The sequence below is a fragment of the Lepisosteus oculatus genome, chromosome 8 (genome assembly GCF_040954835.1).
Source record: "Lepisosteus oculatus isolate fLepOcu1 chromosome 8, fLepOcu1.hap2, whole genome shotgun sequence".
In the NCBI taxonomy this organism is placed as follows: domain Eukaryota; kingdom Metazoa; phylum Chordata; class Actinopteri; order Semionotiformes; family Lepisosteidae; genus Lepisosteus; species Lepisosteus oculatus.
The window spans coordinates 18,694,731-18,718,273 of NC_090703.1; the positions used below are offsets into that span (position 1 = coordinate 18,694,731).

At 36.2% G+C, this 23,543-nt stretch overlaps 2 protein-coding genes across 10 annotated transcripts in view; one reads left to right on the top strand and one right to left on the bottom strand.

The window, feature by feature from the left end:
* The window catches only part of LOC107077789 (protein ELYS-like), a 34,785-nt gene extending 28,011 nt beyond the window's left edge, over nucleotides 1–6,774 (bottom strand). For 7 of the 9 annotated variants that reach the window (XM_069193327.1, XM_069193329.1, XM_069193330.1 and 4 more), the window contains exons 1-6: nucleotides 6,536–6,774; nucleotides 4,263–4,365; nucleotides 3,053–3,291; nucleotides 1,809–1,992; nucleotides 979–1,186; nucleotides 222–338 (exon numbers count right to left, since the gene is read on the bottom strand). In XM_069193327.1, coding sequence (XP_069049428.1) covers nucleotides 222–338; nucleotides 979–1,186; nucleotides 1,809–1,992; nucleotides 3,053–3,291; nucleotides 4,263–4,365 — 851 coding nt within the window. In that variant the 5' untranslated portion in view covers nucleotides 6,536–6,774. Of the gene's footprint in view, nucleotides 1–221; nucleotides 339–978; nucleotides 1,187–1,808; nucleotides 1,993–3,052; nucleotides 3,292–4,262; nucleotides 4,366–6,535 lie in introns of those variants that run through there. The other 2 variants (XM_069193333.1, XM_069193334.1) reach the window with 2 other exon arrangements.
* Nucleotides 6,775–9,416: 2,642 nt separating this feature from the next.
* On the top strand, nucleotides 9,417–17,447 carry prph2lb (peripherin 2-like b). The gene is made up of 4 exons (XM_069192945.1): nucleotides 9,417–9,544; nucleotides 9,984–10,923; nucleotides 11,993–12,239; nucleotides 14,493–17,447. Exons 2-4 carry the CDS (start codon nucleotides 10,343–10,345, stop codon nucleotides 14,757–14,759), a joined length of 1,095 nt encoding a protein of 364 aa, XP_069049046.1. The 5' UTR covers nucleotides 9,417–9,544; nucleotides 9,984–10,342; the 3' UTR covers nucleotides 14,760–17,447.
* Nucleotides 17,448–23,543: the final 6,096 nt, after the last annotated feature.

Here is a 23,543-nt window from a genome sequence, read left to right on the forward strand (position 1 = left end):
GTTGGGGAAAACCATCACAGGCCACACGTTAGAAGGGTAATTTATATACAGTATGAATAACTGCAGTGGAGGCAAGAGATTAGTGTTTTTACAGAAATAGCCTGTGTCTGACTAAATGTCTCCATCAAACTTACTCACACTTCAAAAAATAAATGAAACAGCACAGTAACACGACTACCAAAAAATAGACACAAAATGACAAAGAATGACTTTCACAGTACCTGCTTGATTCGGAGGAGACAGCCCAAAGATAGCACCGTGGCACATGGAAGGGGAAGGATTCTTGGAACTGAAGAGAAACTAGTGGTATCAGACCAGACTCCAACTGAATTTCACACCTGCCACAGAAATTATAATGTAATAGAAGCACAACATAAGGATCTTGTCCCCTGGAAATCCACAAAATGAACACAAAAAGAAGTAATCTATGAGACATTAGAGAAAAATCAGGTACTGTGAAGGGATGATGCAAGAAGTACTACAGTACAAAGAGAGATGCTCCATCTCCTTGTTCAAATTTATTTAATTAAAGGTATATTAATTATACCTTTATAGGCCATCGGAACTCGAAAGTCTCAGCAGTACAAAAAGTCTATGAACTATGAATATGAGTATTAAGATTTTCAGTGAACCATGACATTAGACTTCAGAATCCTGGTGAATACTCAGAGTGGGAGCTTGTCTCCAAAGGTCCCGATGTGATTAGCGACCTACAATTTGAGCATGTTGCTTTGTTTTTACGCAAAAACAAACATTCAGGCCATAAAGTGTTTTAAAGACACTCAAGACACAGTTGTGCTCTGTACATCTCTTTTTGTGATTCTTATTCTTTATCTTTTTTGCGTGAATCGGGGTGCTCTATGTAATTTTCTTAATTATTGTTCGATTTGGAAATGCATGATCGTATGTCTTTGTTGTGATCAATGGTGATTTATTGTACGGTTTGTTTGTGTTATTGAGTTAAATAAAAACACATACTCTTTATTGAGATACTGAAGGTTCCAGAACTGCAGTTTTCCTGTTGAGTTTCCTGCCACTACCTGGTTGGTGGGTTTTATAAAGAGCAGAGAGGTAGCAGGAGCTCCTTGATGGCTGTGTAGATAGAGGCAGGGGTGTTTCTGCTTCAGACTGCTAACATCCAAGTTATCTTCAATTTTTCCTTCACATCTGAGCACCTCTTCACACTCTACATAACCAGTAAAGAAAAAATAAACATTGACGCAGGTACTACTCCGTTACTGATAAGGCACAAATTAGTTGCGCTAAATTGTCCACATTATAAAGATGTCTAAAAGTCAAAAGTCATGCAGTACAGTGCTTTTGTCGAGGTAAAGAAAGTTACCCTCATATATTTTCTTCCAATTCATTTTGAGCCTTACTGCAAATAAAAAGCTGCATTTAACTTTGTTTTCTTGTCATCAAAGGTTATTGAGGCAAACCAGTTTTTGATTTATTTACAACTCTGTGTCCAGAATTAGCCAGCCATTTTAACAGATCGTTCCAGAAGCAAAAAATAACAAATATGAAATTGTTATCACTTCCACACTTCCATCAAGAAACTCAATCTTTTGTCAAAATGTCCTTCATGTATCATTTTACAACATGCTATACACTTTTATAAAACTGTGGTTGGTTTTATAAGAGTGAAAATGAAGGCAGCCACTTTAAGCTGTCTCATTATGTGGTGATGATGTCTCTTCTCTGCTGTATCACCACCAGAATTTAAATGTTTTCCAAAAATCAGAATCTGCAGTATGTAGATTGGGAAATTATGACAAGTATAGGTTTTTCTCTTCTGTAAATATTACCTGACATCTTCTTCTCTGTACTGAATACGGTTGGATCTCTGAGGGCTAAATCTATTAGCAGAATTTCTCCTTGCTTTGTTCCAATAACAGCTATGCCAGAAAAACATTTCAAAACTGAATGAAGATATTCCTCATCTTTGCACCCCAACAGCAAAGACTCATCAATCACTATCATACAGCTCACCTAAAAGAAAGAAAGTGCCATGAAAATAGACACAGAAAGAATAATTATTCAAAGTGAAAAACAGTAATTTAAATTTAAATATTTTATGCCAGATGTAATTTAGTACTGCATCTTTAATTTAACAAAAAGGTCAGATGTTACTGCAAGAAATTGCTTAGGTATATTAGAGTATACAGAGTTAATAAATTAATTGGAAATTATCTTTCAAATTCCCTGAGTGAATCATTGTGAAGAGTCACAGATGTTCCTGCTGTGCAAAATTCAAAATTATATTTGTATGGATTTTTGTACTGTCCTACATCTATTTATAAAATAAATAAAATAAAATACATAAAATAGAATCTCTCTACAGTACATACATACTGTATGTCAAAACCATTATTACATTTATCACAACTGCCATTATGTCATTTTGAGTATATTGCATACATTTTTACAAAGCGATATAAATGTTCAGAGAAAGTCTATAGAGGATTAACCAGACTCATTCTTGAGATGCAGAGTATGAGATACAAAGGTCCTATAATATCTTAGGTCTTATAAAGACTTGAACTTTCAAATTGATTTCTACAGAATGGGTACATGGTTCATGTATATTTCTGTTACTTAATTTCCTATTTGCTTTGTTTGCATGTTGTGACCATTTTGTGTTTTAGCTGCTTTTTGGATAAACAAATATTAAACGATCCAATTTCAATGTAAAAAAATGCATGACCACATTTTCCTTTTTCTTTGCAATTTCGCAAAGTGCATAATAACTGCCTTCTAAAGTAGAATGACTTCGGAGACCTTGTAGAATTTTGACCTATGTGTCCTTCAGGCTCTTTGTAATTCAAAGTAACACAGTTTCCATATCTAAAATTTGACAAACTTTATTTTAATCTAAATAGCAATTGACAGCAAAGTCTAAGACATAATTATGACTCATTACACAGTTTGTCGTAGATTTTAGTGTGGAGATTTTTTAGCATGACCATCGGTGGATTTGTATCTCAGTAGTATTTTCTAGACTGTAAAAGATTAGAATTGGAAGCATGAGACTGCAATAGCAATATTATACCTTTCTGGGAATGCTGATGGCTCTCAGTACTCTTGATGAACTCAGGCAGTAACAACAGAGTGAACCTCCATTAGAATCCAGCAGTTCTACTAACAGATACCAGTTCTTTCTCCATGTAAACTCTGTCACCTGAACCACTGTTTTGTCTGTGAAGTCATGGCTCGAAAGGCACTCTCCAGTTAGCACCCTGATCACCGTCAAGTTACTTCCACACACAACCCAACAGATGCCTGGAAACTCTGTGGTATTTAAAAAAGGCAGCATTTTTAAAGTCAAATTGCTATTCAATGGTTGAAGTGTTAACATTACTAGTACATGTACTTTTCCCACATGCCTTGCTGATATTCTTGTGTTCTTTGAAAAACAAAGAGGGATAAATTGTAATTTGTAATTATTTCCAGATATGCAAATTCTTCCATCTCCAGGACTACAACCATTTAGATTTGTCATATATCAGTATTTGTGAAGTGAGTGCCAAACCAGATGTTCTGTATCAACATTTATTTAGTGACGATAAACACATTATAGGACAGAGTAGGAAAATGGCACATAACCTACAGTTTTGTCCCAACTGTAATGCTATTGAATGTGCTTTTCAACACTAAAACAATTGTATGTCTGTAAAGTATTAAAAACAGAAGTAAATCTGTTTTCTACTGACTGGAACCTCTAGTATTGTAACTGCAAAAGCGTAGGAATAATTATTTGTCTCTCCTGCAACCTGATCATAAAATCAGAATACTAAGAGAATACAGTATTTATCTACAGTTTTAGAGGGAGTTTAAAGAAAATAACAAATTGACTGCAATGTCTAGGAATTGAAAATAAGAAGTCAAGTAGTGCATAAATTGCAATATCAATTGGGTAGTCCTAACCAATTTGTTTAAATAAGGTATTAAAAGACAAAGAAAATGTTAATACAAAACCCTGAATTTTATTTTTCTCTCCCCTTTGCCTTTCCCGGATGAAATGCTATACATTGTGAAAATTCACATGGATTAAACTTTGAGTTTCAATTTGCATGCATAAAAAATGCAATGATATCACAACAAAAGAGAGTAAAAGAGTAAAAGAGACAAGTAACTAGCACTCAGCAAGCTGCAGATGGGATTATTGCACTTCAGAGACTCTTCCTGATTCCTGGTACTTAATAACAAATTACCTACTTAACAAAAAGCTAAGATCAGTCATAAAAAGTTTTGTACGGTACCTTTTGAAAATGCCCCCTTTACTTGTGACTGGTCTCCAGTGCACCAGTGCTTTGCAGGTTCAGAAAAGGGGATGCTGTAATTAAGCTTTGATGAGGGCAGCATCTAGTATAACAATACAAAAAATGTTAATCTTGTTTGGTCACAGTTGAACTAGGGGACTAGTGACTAATCAATATTTCATTACACTGTACATAACACAATAATATCTGCTCGACAATATCCATATGCAAATAAAACTGAGTAGGAATATGTGTTGTTTGATGTTGGAAGATAATATTATTTTGTATAACCCTTAATACAAACACAGGACTTACATAAAATACAAGGTAGCAAACAAGAAAAGACTATTCAGTAGTCTGACGATTTTTTAGTATAGTTTAAGGATACAGAAAATTGAATCCAGCAACTGCCCCAAGAGCTTATTTTGCTTAGAAAATTCCAAGGACTCATTTTGGTGTATGCTACTGTGTGTCAAATCTTTCTAGCTACAGAACTTTAATTAAATGCCTCATTTTTTCTAATACATGCTTGTAATTATTATGTAATTGCTTTGTGACTTATAAGGTCAGCAGGTGTAGCAGTCAGCAGTCTTGTACTTCTCTCTACAAAATCATGTGGGATACAAAGCAATTAAAAATCAATTACTCACAACAGCACTTGATTATATATACAGTACATGTCCTAAATCCCCATTCAGGTATACAAATACCCCAATTTTCATAATGTAGCTTTTAAGCTTTCGCAAGGGAATATAAAGACAAATTAGTAATTAATTCCTCACTGCAGGGAAACAGTACAAGCAAGCTGCAGTCCTAAAGGAACATTCTTTTCATATTTTTGCTTGATAACCAGTAACTGGTTTTTAAGCAATTAATACTAATTAAAAAAATGCACACTTCCACAATTCTGTTCTGCGTAAGGTGGCTCAAATATTTCTATTTTGACATGGTCTTCAAAAGGTTTATCAACAGCTCATCAAAGCTGCAGTTTAATAGGATGAAAAATTGGCAATGGTTTTCATTTTACTTATGAACTCCTCATTGAAATGTTCTGTAAATCATATTTGCTTTAATAATGTTGAATGAGTACAATACTGTTGCATTACCAGCATTCCTGCATCAACAGGAAATTTCATATGAGATTCAAAATAAAGAAATCAGCAATTTAATATAATAAACGCCACTCCTTGACCCTAATACTCCAAAGTAAATTGTAGAAATACTGCAAATATATGCCATAAGAATTTTATTATATAGGATTTCCATCCATTAATTATCTAGACTGTTTTATCCGGCATAGGGTCACTGGGGAGCTGGAGTCTAACCTGGCAAGCAATGGTTCAAGGCACGATACACCCTGGACTCCAGTCCATCACTGGGTATCCACAGACACTCACACATTTTTTCACAGAACCCTGTTAGCCTACCAGTATGTCTTTAGATCATGGGAAGAAACCAGAGCACCCGAAAGAAACCCACACGAGCACAGGTTGAACATATAAACTCCACGCTAGTACCCCATAAATTGAACCTGAGCCCCAGTGCTATGAGACATCAACTACAACAGCATTTCCTTTGTGCAAATGCAATTTCAAAACAATTACAAATACCACTTTCAAAAAGCTTCCACATGAGAAAAGTAATAGTCAATATGAAGCTTTCATGGGTACTACCAAAAAACAAAACTGAAATAAAAAAATCATGCCTATATATTAAAAATATTTTACCCATCTATTGTTAATAATTTAGTGAACCTGAACCTAATTTAGTGTTGCAATGAGCCAGACCATAAACTGGCAGAAAATGTGTACAAAGCAACCCCCCTTGCATGCCACACACATACATACAGTAAAAAGGGACTTTTTAAAGAACCAATAACATTGGATGGCATGTCTTTGGACTGTAGGAGCAAACCAGAACACTCATAAGAAAAGCTCTACAGAAACCCAGGCCAGAATTGAACCCAAGATGCAGGAGCTGTGAGCCAGCAGTGCTAGCAGCCATGCCACTGAGATGTCATAGAAAAAATACCAAAGAAATGGAAACAATCAGAGGTAATAAACAAGGTATCGTGACAGCTTTCTAAAATCAGTAGAATTCGTCTCCAAAAATCACTTAATAGTTTTAATTCTATCCAACCTTTTATGAGATAATCTCTTTAACAAACATAATAAAGGCACATGGTATTTATACTGTTCTAAAGTAACCACTATATTGTAATTCACTTGACAACAACAAAACACTGTGATAGTACAGAGATGTGTGGAACTTACCTTGTTTTGAGTCCTTTATTCTTTCTCTCAATAATTCATGAATGTATGCCTTTTAATTACATTACATTAACCAACAACAGGGAAGCCCAAATGAGTTCGTATTTGCAGTACACAGCAAATAGTTATCCAGCTCTCCACTAACATGGCTTCATAATGTTGAGTGTTTAATTACTTCTGCAAGTCTTATCAATACACCTGTTTGGTACAGACGCAAGGGTCAGGCATTGGACGGAAGGATCTACAGAGAGTGTTCAGGCATGTCAAGGATATAAGTGTTACAAAGGAGAAAATCTTCTTTGGTCACTGGTAATCCACTAATCTCACATTCTCAATTCCTTATTGGCTGCTGTACACTTGCTTGCTCAGTTCTAAAGTATGCTGTAATTCTATGTGGAAAAGGTGATATTGTAAGACCAAAAGAATAAGTCATAAAGCTTCAGATATTTTAACAATGGACTAGTGGACATATTTTGTGGTTAGAAGTAATGTACAACAAGCAATTACTGTACATACCTACTGTATATAAATAGAAACAGCATAACTTTGACGTTACTTTATCTGTAGATTATCATGCTAACAGAAAATTAGTAGTTGTTATTGAAGGCTTATAGCTTTTCAAGAGGTGGAAAGAGACACTTAAATCATTCTTCTTTCCTTGTACTCTACCCATGATTTGCTGTTGTCTAAGTGGAGTTCCCCACTGAGACAAGAGAGCACTGGTTTCATACTGTATCACCATTCAGCAGAGACCTTTGAAACTTACTAGAGAAGGCATGATTCTGTATGTATTCAACACATGAACTGTAAACCACAAGAGACAGGTAATCAAACAAATGCAGCCTGAAGTAATGTAAACACACTAAGAGGCGTTATTACTACAGTACATTCATTATTAGCCCAAGTTCTTGGCTTGTATTTCCAGTATTTTGCAACCAGTGAGCACACATTTTCATGTGCATTTCAAATGAAGACATTTGTATATTGACAGGTTCCATACACCTAGTTACAGCTTAGACCACCATGGATTTCTAAATCAAATAGAATGAAAAAACTTCTTCAAACACCCTTTGTTCTGCCAATATTAACCAATGCACTTTCAGAAGGATGTAGGCCTCCCTCTCAATGTGAGGTACATGAGACTCACAATGGACAGTAAAAATACAGTGTAAGAAGACTTTATTTGGCAAACAGCTTCTCCACTGACACACACGTCTTGCTCAACAAATGACACAAAAATCAAGCAACATCATGGGTACCTTTATATCTCAAACACTAATTTACTCTCATGTGAGAATGTAACTCTCAGCCCTCCAACTACTAATTAGATAAACAATTCTATGAACCTATACACAGATAAAAGAGGCCACAACAACCTCTAGTCATACAGTAGGTTAACAGCAACTTCAATCCTCACAACAGATGGCCTGTCACAAGGTGTTAGAAAATTTACTATCAAAAGCACAATCCAAAAAATGATTTTGTTGTATTTTAAAATGTTCAACCATTATGCTTTAAATTCTGTCTTTACTTGTGAAGGAATAGTACATTTTATGTATACCTCTCAGAAGAACCCTTCTTTGCTTTCTTTAAAATTGAAATCATCAATTATTTTTATTATGCAACTCACCCAATTTGCAATTACCAGTTGTACAAAAAACTTTAGCAAAATATTTTCTATGGCTACTCATCCAGGGGACGAACGGCTTTCAATCCCACCTTGTTGTCTGTCTCAAAGATTTAAAGCGAGCTTGTGTAAATTAGTTTCCTAAAAATGGATGGGTAGATGAATGGACAGACCTTCAAAATACACCAGTATAGTCTCAAATTAGACATCATTACCTTCACAAAAATACAGTCAATAGAGGACTTATGTCTTATACTTATGGAAATATGTCAATTCAATTTAAATAGTATTGCTCAGTAATTTATACAAGTTCTACCATGGCATACATACTGCTTATTGCGAAGTGAAAGTCAGCTATAGAACATATTGACTTTTGTAGACTTTGGAAAACAGCATACTCTGTTCCTTATAGGGTAAAAAGATTATATGATGACAAACCAGTCAACTATTTGGAGTCTGGTGGTTCAGCAAGCCCTGCTGACTGGCAAAGGATGATTGATGTATATTTATTTTTGAACCACTGAAGACTTCTCAGTCAGAAAAATCCCCGAATACCTACAGGCATTATAAATCCATAGTTTAGACAGCTTGTTTTCAGCCTATTTATATAAATGTAATCTACAATAACTACATTTTAACAAGAGCCAATGATTATTGATTCACGTACATTATATGGGTTTTGGGGTGGCATGTGGCACAGTAGTTAGCATTGCTTCCCTTGGGTTCAATTCTGGACCTTGGATGCTATCTGTGTGAAGTTTTTTTGTTCACCCTGTGTTTACAAAGTAAACTGCTAGGCTGAAAGGCTTCTGGGAAAAGTGGACCTGTGTATGCAACTACATAGAGCCCTATGATGGAATGGCATCCTGTCCAGGGTGTCTCCTGCATTGTGCCTGTTGCCTACCAGGATAGTGTCCAGCTCCTTTGCGATCCTGTATTGAATAAAGCAGCTTGAAAAGTGATGGATGTGTTGTAAATACTGTAACTGATCCTTTTCATCTCTGAAAACATATTTAAGTCTTTTTGGCCAAAACCCTTTAGTTTTTTTTTACTTCTATTTGAGAGGCAACTATGACAAATGACAGAATACCCTTGTTATTTCTCTTTCCACAGGAGCTGTTTGCTACTGTAAGACTGAGCTAGACAGCAGAAGGCGTTTCTTTAAATCCAATAGGGCTGATTAATGTTAAGGGGATTAGATAGATGGGCATAGCTTGGGTATGGAAGTCATTTTGATGTAGCAACCACAGTCTTTGTCTCCTGCCACTAGGTCAGCCTTCCTAAGTATTTTTCAGAATGATAATTAGGAAAGCACACCTCCAGAGAGACAAACCTCTTTTTGATTTTGACTTTCCTCCAGCAATAGAAGCATTTCCAAACTAAAGGTAAATCCTAGTTTCTATTTTTAGTCTGTGCATTTATTTTATTTTGTTGCTGACTTGACCTACTGTACATAATGTGGGAACTAATTTTAATATGGAAACTGAAACAGATTATATAAAAAGAAAGCCATTGTCTTTTGTCTGAAGTGCAGTTTTAAGGGAAATCATAGAATGGTTGTATTTGATCAAAATGTTTTTGTGGTGCAATTTCAATACTCTGGTGCAACATAATGAATTGCTCTTGAACATTTGTCATACTGTAATCTGTTGTGACCGAGTACAGTTGCAGACATAGACACACTCTTAAGGTGAATTAATCAACTGGGATATGAAATGTATTAGAAACAGGACATGGAATTCTGGAAATTAGGACCATATATGCCCCTATAGTTACAGTACTTAGTGTTTGCGTTATATTTAGTTTATTTTTTTTATTTGACAGGGTCATCCTCTGCAGCAGTGATAGCCACTGTCCTGGATGTTTATAAATACCTCTGCTAAGCTACTTATATGGACTTGCAGATGAATCAAAGCTGGACAGCTTGACAAGTGAGCATTTTCAAAAAGCATATGCTTCTTCATTTCTCTTTTTCAAGTATGGAGATGCTTATAACATGCTCAGTGCTTGGTGGTCTAAACTGAGGAGGAAAAATTGGTAATATGCAGGGGCATGTTTATAAATACCTGATAAGCTACTTATGAGGTTTCCAAGAAAATAGATCCCCCCCAGCCCCACCTCTGTGTCTCGTAGCCGATTTGCCTACCCGCCCTCTCCTGTCTTCTAAACCCCAGTTAAAGAAGATGGCTGTCCTGAAAGTGAAATTCACTAAGCACAAAAGGGACAAGCTTGCCCAGGTGCTGTGGATCTTAAACTGGATTTCAGTGGTCACCGGCATCATCCTCCTGAGTCTAGGGCTCTTCCTGAAGATTGAGATTCACAAACGCAGGGAACTCATGTCCAACCGGGAGATCCACTCTGTCCCCAACATGTTGATTGCGGTGGGAGTGATCGCCTGCGGGATCAACTTCCTAGGTGGAAAGATCTGTTACGACTGTGTGGATACCAACAAATTTCACCGGTGGAAGCTGGTGATGCTTCCATACATCATCTGCACCTTCTTCTTCACCTTCTGCATCCTAGTGGGGGCACTGATGTGTTACACCATGAGGAACGAGCTGGAAGAGTCTCTCTACCAAGGGCTAAAAGAGGCTTTGAGGTACTACAAGGACACGGACACCCCGGGCAGGTGCTTCTTAAAGAGGACCATTGACATGCTGCAGATAGAGTTCCAGTGCTGCGGAAATAATGGTTTCCGGGACTGGTTTGAAATTCAGTGGATCAGCAACCGTTACCTTGATATGTCAAGCAAGGAGGTCATAGAGTAAGTAGTCCTGGTATTCTGGCATTCTTCTTGTCTGCCTCCATGGAGAAGAAATCTACGAAAGCACATAAGATACTTTTGGGAGTGAGAGCAGCATTTTGGCAGCAATGGCCACTGAACTGAGATTGAGACAGAATGGAGAGTAGTGCAAAGACTGATCAGGCAAAGTTTCTGTGAACAATAAAGGAGGGGTAGGTGAGGTTGCATTCCAGCATAGGGAGTTTTGCAAAAGCAGGGTTACCAGGGGGCACCAAGGCTAGACTTTGAGTCTGATGAACTACAAGCAGCTAGTTCTGGTGCTAGTTTCTAATCAGATCATGTATGTGATTCGACAGACTTGAGGAAAGGATTCATTAAAAAGACAGCATGGTGATGCAGTGGTCATTGCTGCTTTGCTGTGCTCGGGCCCTGGTTTCAGTTCCTGGGGTGCTATCTAGATGGAGTTTACATGTTCTCCCCTTGTTAACATGGGTTTATTCCTACTGTATAAAGACATGCTGGTAGGTTAATTTGTTTTTGAAAAATTAGTGTGTGCTCAGCAAGAGATTTTCTGTCCAGGATGTATCCCAGGTATACAGTTTGTAGGATGTTTAAGCAGTTGCTGAAAGTGCTTGAAACACGTTCTAATGTGGTAAATCATATAAAGTGCTACGAGTAAAACAAAATATTAGTCTAACCGAAAGAAGCTTTCTTCTGCAGCCCCTCAGTGAATGATTTCTGAATTGTGATTTCTGTTTACCCTTCTACATCTGAATTAGCATTCTACTTTCATGGATTGTATATAAACTTAATTCTTCCTTAATTCATTTAGTCTGTGTGGCGTGGCTACACAGGGATTTGGAGGGTTTTTCAGTTGTTTGATTCTGGGGTTAGGCTACATACTGTACACTACACATTCATATCATGTTTTTCTCAAATGTTTTGGGCATTCTTCATCTACTGCTCCTCCTTGTTTGTGTTCCGAGAAAACATTCACTTTACGCTGTACTGTTTTCCAGCCCCCTGCCTTTCTGTCCGAGAACATTGACAAAGTTCACACCCAACAATTTCTCTGCCCTCACTCCCCCAGCCGGCTGAAGAGCAACGTTGATGGCAAGTATCTGATGGACGCAGTGCCCTTTAGTTGCTGCAGCATCAACTCCCCCCGGCCTTGCATCCAGTACCAGATCACCAACAGCTCCGCCCACTTTAACTACGACTTCCAGAAGGAGGAGCTGAACCTGTGGAAGAAAGGATGCCGGCAGGCCTTGCTGGATTATTACACACAGATCATGCAGTCCATTGGCTTCACGGTCCTCATTATCTGGCTCTTTGAGGTGGGTCTGATACATACCCTGTTGCTATTATATCCACAAGCTGTGAGCAAAGTGTTTATACTAACACTTCATTGCACACAATTACCTTTTGTTACAGAACGCAAATATATTGTCAGATTAATTTTCCCACAGTCTGTGCACAGTAATTACTTGTAAACATATTATGTTGCTCGCATTTGCTTATATAGACCTCCACGCTGCAGTGGAGATGGTGATGAACACAGCATCTACTAAATGAAGTAGCCCTGTATCTAAGGAAGAGTGCCATGGGCATGTCTTGGAATTTTCAAGAGATACATAGGAAGTTCACAGAAAAAAATGACATTCATTGGAAAAAAAAACATTTCAGGCTTTAGAATAATTCATACTAATTGAATTAAAGTGGTAGAAAATACACACATACACTTTTCTGTTTATTTCTTTGTTCATTATTTCAAAGGGTTAAACAAATCCAGTAATAGTACAATAAAGCTAGTACAAAGGGAAATTTTAAATTCAGTCTTCCTAGGTAATTGACTGTTTTAACTCATAAGGTTATAGACCCAATGCGGGCAACCTTGACACTCAAAACATTCAAGCACAAGCACTGTGATATCTCCATTTCTTAGATTCAATTTGGCCATCTGGTGATTAGATTTCTATTTATTCAGCGCTACCCACAGGCTGACGCATTCCTTTAAGATTTCAAATGCCCCTGGGATAAGGGACCTGCTGTTCCATACAAGCATCTTTGTATTGGTCTGCTAACGTTAACAATTTTTGTTAAAAATAAGTTCAGTTTATAAAATGTCAGTTAACTTTACAATTCCTTCATTTTTTCTTTAAAAAAGAAAGCCTTGTAAATTACAGCCTGCACTTGCACTACATAACTGCTTCCCTACAGCCTGCATGGTAAAGTGATGATGTGTTATTACTGAACTGCAATATAATACAAGTAATGTGTCTTATTATACAGCAGGGCTATACAACCTGTAGACCTTCACACTTACTATACTGTACTAGTTTACTACAACAAGGTCATTGATTCTTTTACTAATGATTTGCAAGAACAATATAACAATTTAGAAGCTGGTTGAATCAACTTAATAATAAAGCAGATTAGAAGGTCTCCAAGTTGAGTGACCCTTACACAGGTTAAGTCAAAATGGGCACATTGGTACCTTGACAGGTTCAGTTGCCATGACTCCACTCTTCTCTAATGAATCCCATTGCTCATTCACAATGTGTTCTTCATAATCCTTTATATAATTCCTCATACACTCCGTCACAGAACCATGTCATCCCTGTTCAGCTCCTTGTTTTCCACTCGTCCTGTGCTAGTTCTGTCAAGGACCCTCAGTTTTGCTATCACCCATTGCTGTGTTGTGTTTCTTATCAGTGATTTACCCTGCATTGACCCTCTAAATTAATACTAATAATGGACTGCTGCAGGTATTCTGAATGTTGTTTACTGGAATCTATAAACCCAAAATATGTTGTCTGTTTCAACTTGGCCATGGCTGAGTTTTTTTATACATTTGGATGCTCCAATTGTTCTTTGGTTGAACTAACTCACAGGTGCCTGGCAGGTCCTGATGCAGGAAAGCTGAGGCTGACTGAAACCCACCCAGTTCCTGCAGTGCTTGGTCTATTGTGCACTGTCACATAAAGCAATCTAGAGCACAGCCCACTCCCACTGCAACCCAAGACTCAACTTTTTCCCACTCAGAACCACAAAGGTCCACTGCTAGATCTGACATTTACAGAGGGAAATATAATAGTGCAGAAATATTATGGGTTCAGCTACTCATTTGTTGCTTTCTAACGTTTCTAAATAAATATTTAAATCCCAAAAAACACCAATGAACAATTTAGGTCACCAGTACTGTAACATAATAAATAATGTGTCAATTTCAGATTATCTACTATTTTTTTCCTCTTTGTTTGAAAACCGAGAATGTCATGGAAGAATATTTTGAATACATATTACCATATCAAAACTGGTCAGTTCAATAGATGCTGAATTTTAAGACATATTGAAAAACATTTGAAAAAACAGTGAAAAATGTATCCTAAAATATTTAATATATTTATATTATGATTTATAATATATTTATTGTATTATTTACAGTACTTATAATATATATATATCAGGAATAAAAGCATACAGTATACTGTATGCAAAATAAATGTACATCATCTTTTTGTGGGAAGGTTTGCTGACCTTCCCTCTCCGTGAAGAATTCACTATTCCACATGCTTCTCTCCCTGTAGCTCTCGGTGCTGACAGGGGTGCGGTACCTCCAAACAGCCTTGGAGAACGTTCTGCGGCAAGGAGACCCCGACTCCGAGTCAGACGGCTGGATCCTGGAGAACAGCTTTGTGGAGACAGCCAGGTCCAACTTCAACATCATCAAGAACTTGGGCAAATCTAACCAGATCAATGCGGCCACGGGCAACGATGACCCCAACATGGACATCCCAGCTGCGGACTACGGGCCTGAAAATGTGCCCCGGAAACACATCCCCATCGTCAGCTAAGCTGGTCTGGACAGCCTGTACACAAAACCTTTTAAATGTCCCTCAGGGTCTCACCTGTGTTTTGGAACACGTAAAGGTGGTGACTGCAATTAACCTTTTCCTCCTTAGAAAATGAAAGCAACCCCAGTGGCTTCTAATATCTGTAATGCGTATCCTAAGATTCTGGTCTCCAAAGTGGTTGCTAAGTGCTTACCAAGACTGCAAGCAGGTTCAAACTGTGAAGCAGAGTCCGACAACTGTTCCATTGAGGATTCCATTAACACCATGAAGAGATGAAGTAATGAAAGCCAACTGAACAGTACTGAAGAGCAGAAAAGACAGTGATAATGGACGTATGTCATCTTCATTTTGTCTTGACTCTAATGGGCAGGTGTGAGATTGGGCCCTGCAGCTGTAGATGAGCATGTTCTCCATTGGGATGTTGTATTCCCTGTGCCATTTGGAAAGGTTGCCTAAAATTTCAAATTGGATGAGATAATAATGGACATAACAAATTCAGCTAAAGGGAGAAATGGATAACTGTCATTGCACAGTATGAACAGACATTGTAAATCAAAATCAAACTGAACACCAAGTGCAAAAACAAAGTCTATGTCATAAAACAACTACAAATTAGAACAGCTCAAGTTCAACATTTTGGGAGTAGGGAGAAATACCATACGGTAAGACAAACCGCCATAGAGACCCAGTTCATTGGAGCTTAATTTTCTTTTTAGTCTTGTCGTTTACGTTTTTTTTTCTAAAAATTCTGATTGGATAATTTGTGAAAAATGTGTCGGATGTTCTTTTAGTAGTCTATAAAAACATCAGGTTTTGAAGAAGACAGTAAGCAAAGTTCCCTGTAAAACAGGACAATTTGCTAAAAATACCCAAGGATGAAAAAATTTAGGAATCATGAGTAGTTTGTGAAAACTACTCTAACTATGAGTTTTATTCAGTACTGGACTTCTCTTTGGCTGTTTGTTTCAAAGTTAAATTTCTTTGTTTCTGAAGCCTTTAAAAACACTACCATTTTCTTCTTGATATAAACATGAATAAGCATAGGGTGAGTGAGGTGAATGAATAAATGTTAATTTATTTTGGGCATCTAACAGTAGAAAGTTAGAATCAAATGCTCAGGCACTAGTGAATGTGATCTTGTATAAATAATGTTGCATTATTTTGTGCCTCTGCCCACTCCATCTGTATTCTTGTTTGAGAAAATGGTTTCCTTATGGATATAAAATATCAAATTATTCCGCCTAATGGGGAAAGACTGTCTACTCTCCCCCGGTTTTCTCAATATCACTCTTTGAATATCAATATTACAGTTTGAAACTGTACCTCACATAAACTGTTCATCTTCATCACAATTTCCTAACACAAAACCAAAGCGAGCCTAACAAAAAAGGAGTTTTCATTTTAGTTAACTTTGTTTAAAATAATTTATTTGACAAATTTTAGTAATTTTATTTTTAATAATACATTTTAATGTTGTTAACTTTTGGTTAGATGGCACAGACCATTATGCTTGCAGTAATGTGAGGCTTTAATTAAAATAAAATCAGTTGTGAATTGAAAACGGACTAAGCGTTTTGGCACAAGCAAGCAGTTTGATCCTATAAAATCAGAATTTCTGACAACATAATAATTGTTTTATTATCTAAGGCATGTTTTAGGGCCTCACGATATCTTAATAAATCTGGAAATTAATGCCATTAACGTGTGCTACAGAGGTAATCAATAAAATAACTGCTGCTAGGGACTGATTTAGCTTCAGATTGTTAGCATTTTTTGTTCCATGCTTCTTACAAAATCCATGCTTCATAAAGTATGCTTCACATAAGAACTGAGTCAACAAAGCTTCCTGTGAGTTTCAAGCACAAGACATGCTTCTGTTTAGATTTGAGAGGTAACATGTTCAACACAATATTTTTTTTAATTTCATGCTGGATATACCAGAGATCTTAGGGAGCCTAAATCTTCTGTGAGAGAAAAAAGACAAAAAAAGCATTTGTAATTTAAATACTCAGAGCAACTGTAGTAAATCTTTGGATATGTTTTGCTAAAAAAATGTTTAAATCATACAGTTACATGGAAGTTTTCACATTTTACCTACATTTAAAAAAAATCATTCAAATTTGTTTTTTTTAACAAAAGTTGCTAATTTTAAAAATGTTTAGGCACAGTGTGCGAATGAATGACAAAAAGATGCACCTTAAAAAAGCAACAGCAACTAAAATGGAGATACAGCAACATACCCAGCTACAGCAGCAATGTGCCAGACTGAACACTTAAACACATAAGGTTACAAAACAAGGGAAAGCCAGTTAGGGAAAACCTGAATTAATCTTTTTTACAATGGTCTCTGGGTTCTTTGTGAGCTTTTGTGCAATCTAGTTAACACAATTTTGGTGATATCTGGAATATCACAAAGAAACTGAGTAGACAAGTTAATCTCTATAAAATTAATAGATCCACTGGAGGTCGTAGTTTTCAGAAGACAACCTCAAATGAATCAAAATAGCATGCCAAGAATGGTTGTCATTGGCCAGAGGCATGTCCATATTCCCGATATGTGTATACATATACTGTACATTCACTCCCTGGGTTACATAGCACTCGACTTGAAAGTAAAAATGGCTTGAAGTAGAACCACCATTTCATACAGAATCTGTATAATCATGCATGTTTCTTAGTACATTATAAAATGTGTTAATGTCACCTAAGTGGTGTTTGGTTCCTTTCCTATTCTGTGCACCTTAAATATATAAAACAGAACATTTCTGGAGATAAAAAAAGCAGTTCTCAATATCAGTAAAGGGTTAAAGGATATGCCCCCATATTTACAAGTGTAAATATGTAGTTACAAGTGTAGTTATTGTACCTATCAGCCTTTAGAGACTGCATTCAGAGAGCAGATTTACTTTGCACCCATTCATTTTCTAATGTATGTGGTTGAGCTATCAACTTTTCAGCAATATATCTGTTAATCAAGAGTGACACATGAGGCATAAGTAGTACCAGAATCTCCACTCCAAAGCCCCAGTGCCTTTCTAAGCCATGCTTTAATGGGATTTTCAGTGCACACATCACTTTCAATCTATCACAACGAACATCCGATTACAGAAACAAATCACCACAACACTTAGTCTGCAAGAAACAAAGCAGCAAAAAAAAAATCATTCTTGCTCTGTAAAAGTGTAAAAGGAGCTTGAGCTCAACTTAAGTGGAGAGAGGAATTTAATCTAACCTAGTTTTGACCATGAATAGTGAAAAGGTTTGCAAATACCAAATAAATACATGGAACATTTAACATTTTACTCTGGGTTTATGCTCAGCTATGTAATTCATCCACTTGCAATTAATATCATGGCATTTGAATATTACTTACGTTTACTCTTCTCTTCTTGCACACTGTATCTGTTCAAAGGGCTGGTGTTGACATTGAAGATTTGTTAATGGGCCCTACTGTTTCTATTTGGAAAGTTGTTCAATATGCTTTCAGCAGATTTCTGCAACAAAAACTCACATTTTCTTGCAAAAAATCAGAAAAACCTAACTTTTGCAGCTTATGTTTCCTACAAAAAAAAGCCCAACAATGCTAGAAGAAAAACGTTCAAAATCCATTTAGCTTTCTACAAGCACCTCATATGGAATCCCCATATTTTTGAAAAATCTTATATTTTATGCAGCACAAATAGCCATACATTAAATATCAATATAAGTCAACATTTTTTATTTTCATTGATAACTTGAAGAATACCCCCATACAGAGCAATAAGTGTAAATAAGGAGCAAGAAGTGTATTTACTGTCAGGATCCAGACACCTAAACATTACAGAACATGCTAGCCTGTATACTTTTCATAAAGTGTGCATGTGTATATATAGGCACAAAAAATATTTTCAGCATCTCCAGGCCAGCCTTATGTGCTTCATTTTCATCAGAAGATGTAAGACCAAAATAACCTAGGAAGGCAATAAATATAGTGCCCTCCCACGTACTGCTATTGCAAATACATGTACTGTATAAACACTAATTACACTACTGGAGAGCAACAGAAATGACAAACATTTGCATAACTTAAAGTTTTTATTTTATATTTTCCATTTATACTTGTCAACAGAAAACTGTAGCATAATTACAGTATTTGCATAAGAGATCCAATTTTCAAATATATACTAATCATAAATCATGAAGAGAAGGATTATATTATTTCTGTTTAAGCATCTTGAAAAGAACAGAGAATATACAATAAAACACATGCACAGGAGATCCACATCTCATCCAGAAAAGGTTTAGACTAGGGTTATGTACCAACACAGTCCTCCTTGACTTAATAAATTAGACGATCTTTAGCCTGTGTAAGCCTGTACAGTCAAGGCTTAAAATCTCTGGATATATACTTGGTAAAGGGAAAAGAATTTTAAAAGAATAAGAAAAACTAGAACCATGAGAAGAATCATTGCTGCCTTTGTTTTCTCCACATCTCCTTGTAGACTTTAGAGAGATTTAGCTGACACTAATGACACACAAATGGTGCAGGCACAAAGCATAGTTTGTATTGCATATTCATGAGAAACATACAAATTGTTTTAAAAAAGATACATAAGTATTAATGGACGAAACAAAATCCATTAACACAAATGATATTTTAAATGATATCATCCTAAAAAGCACTAAGATGCTCTTTTAATAATTTATGGTTATTGTATTTCATGCCTTTTGTGCTTCTTAAAAATGTGTTAGTGATCTCCACGAGATGACCAAGTAGTAGGACTTAGGTTCAATGTCTTATGTGAAGGACAGCACCCCCTGCAGCAGTGTTGCTGGTCACCATATTGGGAAATTGGTCTAGAGGGAAGTAAGTCATTTAAGACCTACCAACAGCACTTGCTTCAGCAGTCTGGATGTTCTCAGAGGTCAACATATACTAATAAGGCCCAATCTTGCTTTGGAACAATAGGTTTATTCCATGCAGAAAAGAGAAGAAAGAAAACACAACATTTTGGCTGTGAAGCCTTCTTCGGGTGTCAAGTGTCACCCTGTTCATGTTAGATTTTATAAATCAATACCTACTTTCTAATAGTTTACTTTCTATAGTTTACTATAACATTATTTTTATAAATAATTCTTAAGTTTTTACATTTTGCTTCTCTTTATTCATTGCCGAATAGAATATAAGGACAATATTAAGAAAAACACACTGCACCTGAATACAATTATTTGGCCATTAAGGCATTTCTGCTTATAAAAAATTTGGGAGGAAAGATTATTTTCACCAAAAACTGCTTCATATGACAAATGCATGCTAATTGCGGATCATCCTACGCTTCTTCTGCAGCTGAGAATGAGTTAAACATGCTCTGGTCTGAAGGGGTGGATCCATAATTACCAGGGATTATGCAGCAAAATAATACACATCAAGCTACATCCCTCCATAGTATTGAAGCCTAGACGCAAGTGGTGTTATCAGCCTGGCAGCCAAATATATATATACACACACACACATTTATACAGTACATATGAACAAGTAAAGGTTTATTCCATGCTGAAAAGAGAAGAAAAAAAACACTTCGGCCGTAAAGCCTTCTTGGGGTATCTTCTGCTTCACATCCAAAATGTTGCGCTCCTTTTCTTCTCTTTTCAGCATGGAATAAACCTTTGATAATTTATAATAATAATAATTTTATACATATGTTTTAAAGAGCCTCTTTCTTTGTTTAGTGAAGAAACTTAAGTTTCAATTCAATAGGTATTAATTCTTATTCTGATCTGGGTGGTACAGCAAAATTAAGGTAAGAACTACAGACGTTTCAACCCACATCTATAATGCTTCTCTAAAATAAAGAATATTTACTTTAAAATAGAACTAGAAAAACAAAAATGTGCACAAGATTGTGGCTTCTAATCTTTTTTTAGCTGATTTGTAACCAAAGAGTACTATACTCACTACAGGCTATAATATATTCAAAAAGCCCTGAGTATCTGAACATAATTTTCTTATAAAAATGCATGTCTGTATAATACTTTTCCAACTTTAATCTTTACTTACAGTCATGCTTGAAAGTGTGTGAACCCTTCAAGGTGGTCATTATTTTAGATATTATAGAGGTTACATGAACCTGAACTCTTAATGAATATATAGAATATCCTAAATAAAGACTTCCCACACATAAAAAGGGATTTGATCTCATAGATTGTCAGACTGCGATATTTAACAAATCACCAGATCTTCTTGTGTGCAAAAGTAAATGTCAATAACTTGTGGCACATCATTTAGTCGCCTCCTATAACCAATTATCAGTCCCTGACATCTTGCTGGAGGGATTTTTTCCCACTCCTCTTTACAAAAATTCCTTAAGCTCTGTGAGGTTTGAATGATGTCTTGCATGAACAGCCCTCTTCAGGTCCTGCCACAGCATTTCAATAGGATTCAGGTCAGGGAGTTGGTTTAGCCAACGGAACCTCTCTTCCTAAGCCTTTCTTTAGTGGACTTACTTGAATGTTTAGGATCGTTGTCTTGTTGAAACATCCACTTTGTGCCCAGCTTGAGTTTTCGAACTGATGGCCTGACATTCTTCTCAAGAATTCCTTGATATTTCTCGGAATTCACGATTCTCTCAGTGTCAAGGTACCCAGGGCCAGAGTAAGAAAAACGGCCACATATAAGGACACGCTTACCACCATACTCGACAGTAGGGATCAAGTTTTGTTGGTGGTAGGCTGTGTTGGCTCTTCGCCAAACATGGGCCCTCTTGCAGTGCCCAAATAGGTCAATTTTGGACTCATCTGTCCAGAAAACAGACTTCCAGAACTCTTCAGGCTTGTCCAAGTGGTCTCTGGCAATCTTCAGACAGGCAGCTTTGTTCTTTGATAGAACAGGCTTCTTACTGGTGACCCTACCATAGATGGTATTACTGTTCAGGGTTCCTTATTTTTGATGTACCACTACTCCGGAAGCATCTAAGGAGGCTTGTAGATCTCAGGAGGTTATTTTAGGATTACCTTTTACCTCTTATTATTCTCTTTGTGGCCCTGAGTGAAATTTTAGGAAAGGTCCACTTCTTGGCAGGGTTTCCATTGTGTTAAATGTCCTCCACTTTTATACTATTTGTCTAACAGTGGATTTATGGAGTCTGCTGATGTTTCCTTAGTTTAAGGCATGATGCTAAACTCGTAGGAAGAGTAACTGACCTGCTTTCTCGCAATTATTTATGTTTGCTCCTCCCTAACACATCATTTCAGATCTTCAGCTTCATTGGTTACCTCGGTTAAGTGGTTAACACTCTGTCATTGACCCACCTGATCCTGCTTTACCTTGATGTAAGTCATAGAACTAGGTTCACTTATTTTTGCACCTGCACAATTTTTGTATACTGTGTGTATTATTTTGCTGCATGGACATTTTCTTTCAAAACACTCAAATTGGTGAATAATTATACTTTATTTCAATTAGGAAGTGACAAATTCTAAATATGCATTTTGTGGTTAAAAACACAAAAAATCTCAAATTATGCAATGGGTTCACAAACTTTCAAGCATGACTATATATCCATTTATAATAGTTATGGCCTTGTGTAGGTTAAATAATGTATAAAATGTGAAAGCAATATTCAGATATCATAAGCGTGCGTCTTTTATAATCTCTTAAAAAGGGTATACTAACAGTTTTCTAATGGGCCTTTGTACATATTCAGAAACAAAATGTAATTATATTGACCTCTATAAATATATTTTCCTTTTAAAACAATATTAAAGTTAATATCTTAATGCACTCACCCGTTTGTTAATGACATAAATCAATATTGTAAAGTTAATTTACCTTTGAAAAATAAGATTACATAGATTTTATTCACAGTAAGAACCTGAGACAACTGTCCTAAAAGATCACACTGAAAAGATATACTGTACAGTATATGAAGCATAAAATACTGGTCTACATCATGTAATCATGAAAAATCGGTTTTAAATTATAGTGTTAACATGAATTGAAAACAGATTAAATTAAACAAAGTAGGGTTTTCCCCACAAAGAGCACAAAACATTTTAGGATGAGCACTAAACACCCTTTCAATCTGTGTATTTTTACTACTACAATGACTACTAAGGACTAAGAGTTTTGAGATTATTAGGACCATAACAGTCATTTCCAACTTTTGCACCACGCATCAAAACATTTTATTTTAAATGATGTTTTTTTATAAAACAAAATTAAAGGTTGTTTTAACAAAAATGGTGAGATTGTGAGGCAGTGCACAATATTCAATTTGCAAAAAATGATTCTGTATTGCTTTCACAACTGAATTAAAGAAAGCCTAAATGCCAAACTACGAAGAATATACTCTTTCTGCCATATCTCCAACACAATGATCATTATTTTAATTTACAGCCATCTGAATAAGTAAAAAAATAACAGATCTTCCCCTTTTCAGTTGAATGAATGAATCCTGATGTAATAAAAGTGTTACAACAGATGATGATCTGCTTCATATTAAGAGCTCAAATGCATTTAAAGCTACACAGAGAGAGTAATGTGTGATTAACAGGCAGTAAAGAAAATCACCATATATAGAGATTCTAACTATAGAAGGACAGAAGTTGACAGTTCTACAATATACAAATATAATAAACTTGTCTGTAAGTGTAGGAAGCCACAGATGAAGTGGGAAGGATATTCTGGCAGAAACAGCTAGCTAACTATTGACCTATGAATATAATAACATGATAATATTACAGAATAAAAATGATTCCCTAAGCAGAGTTTGTTCTCCAAATGTTAAAAAACATCAGAATAAATAA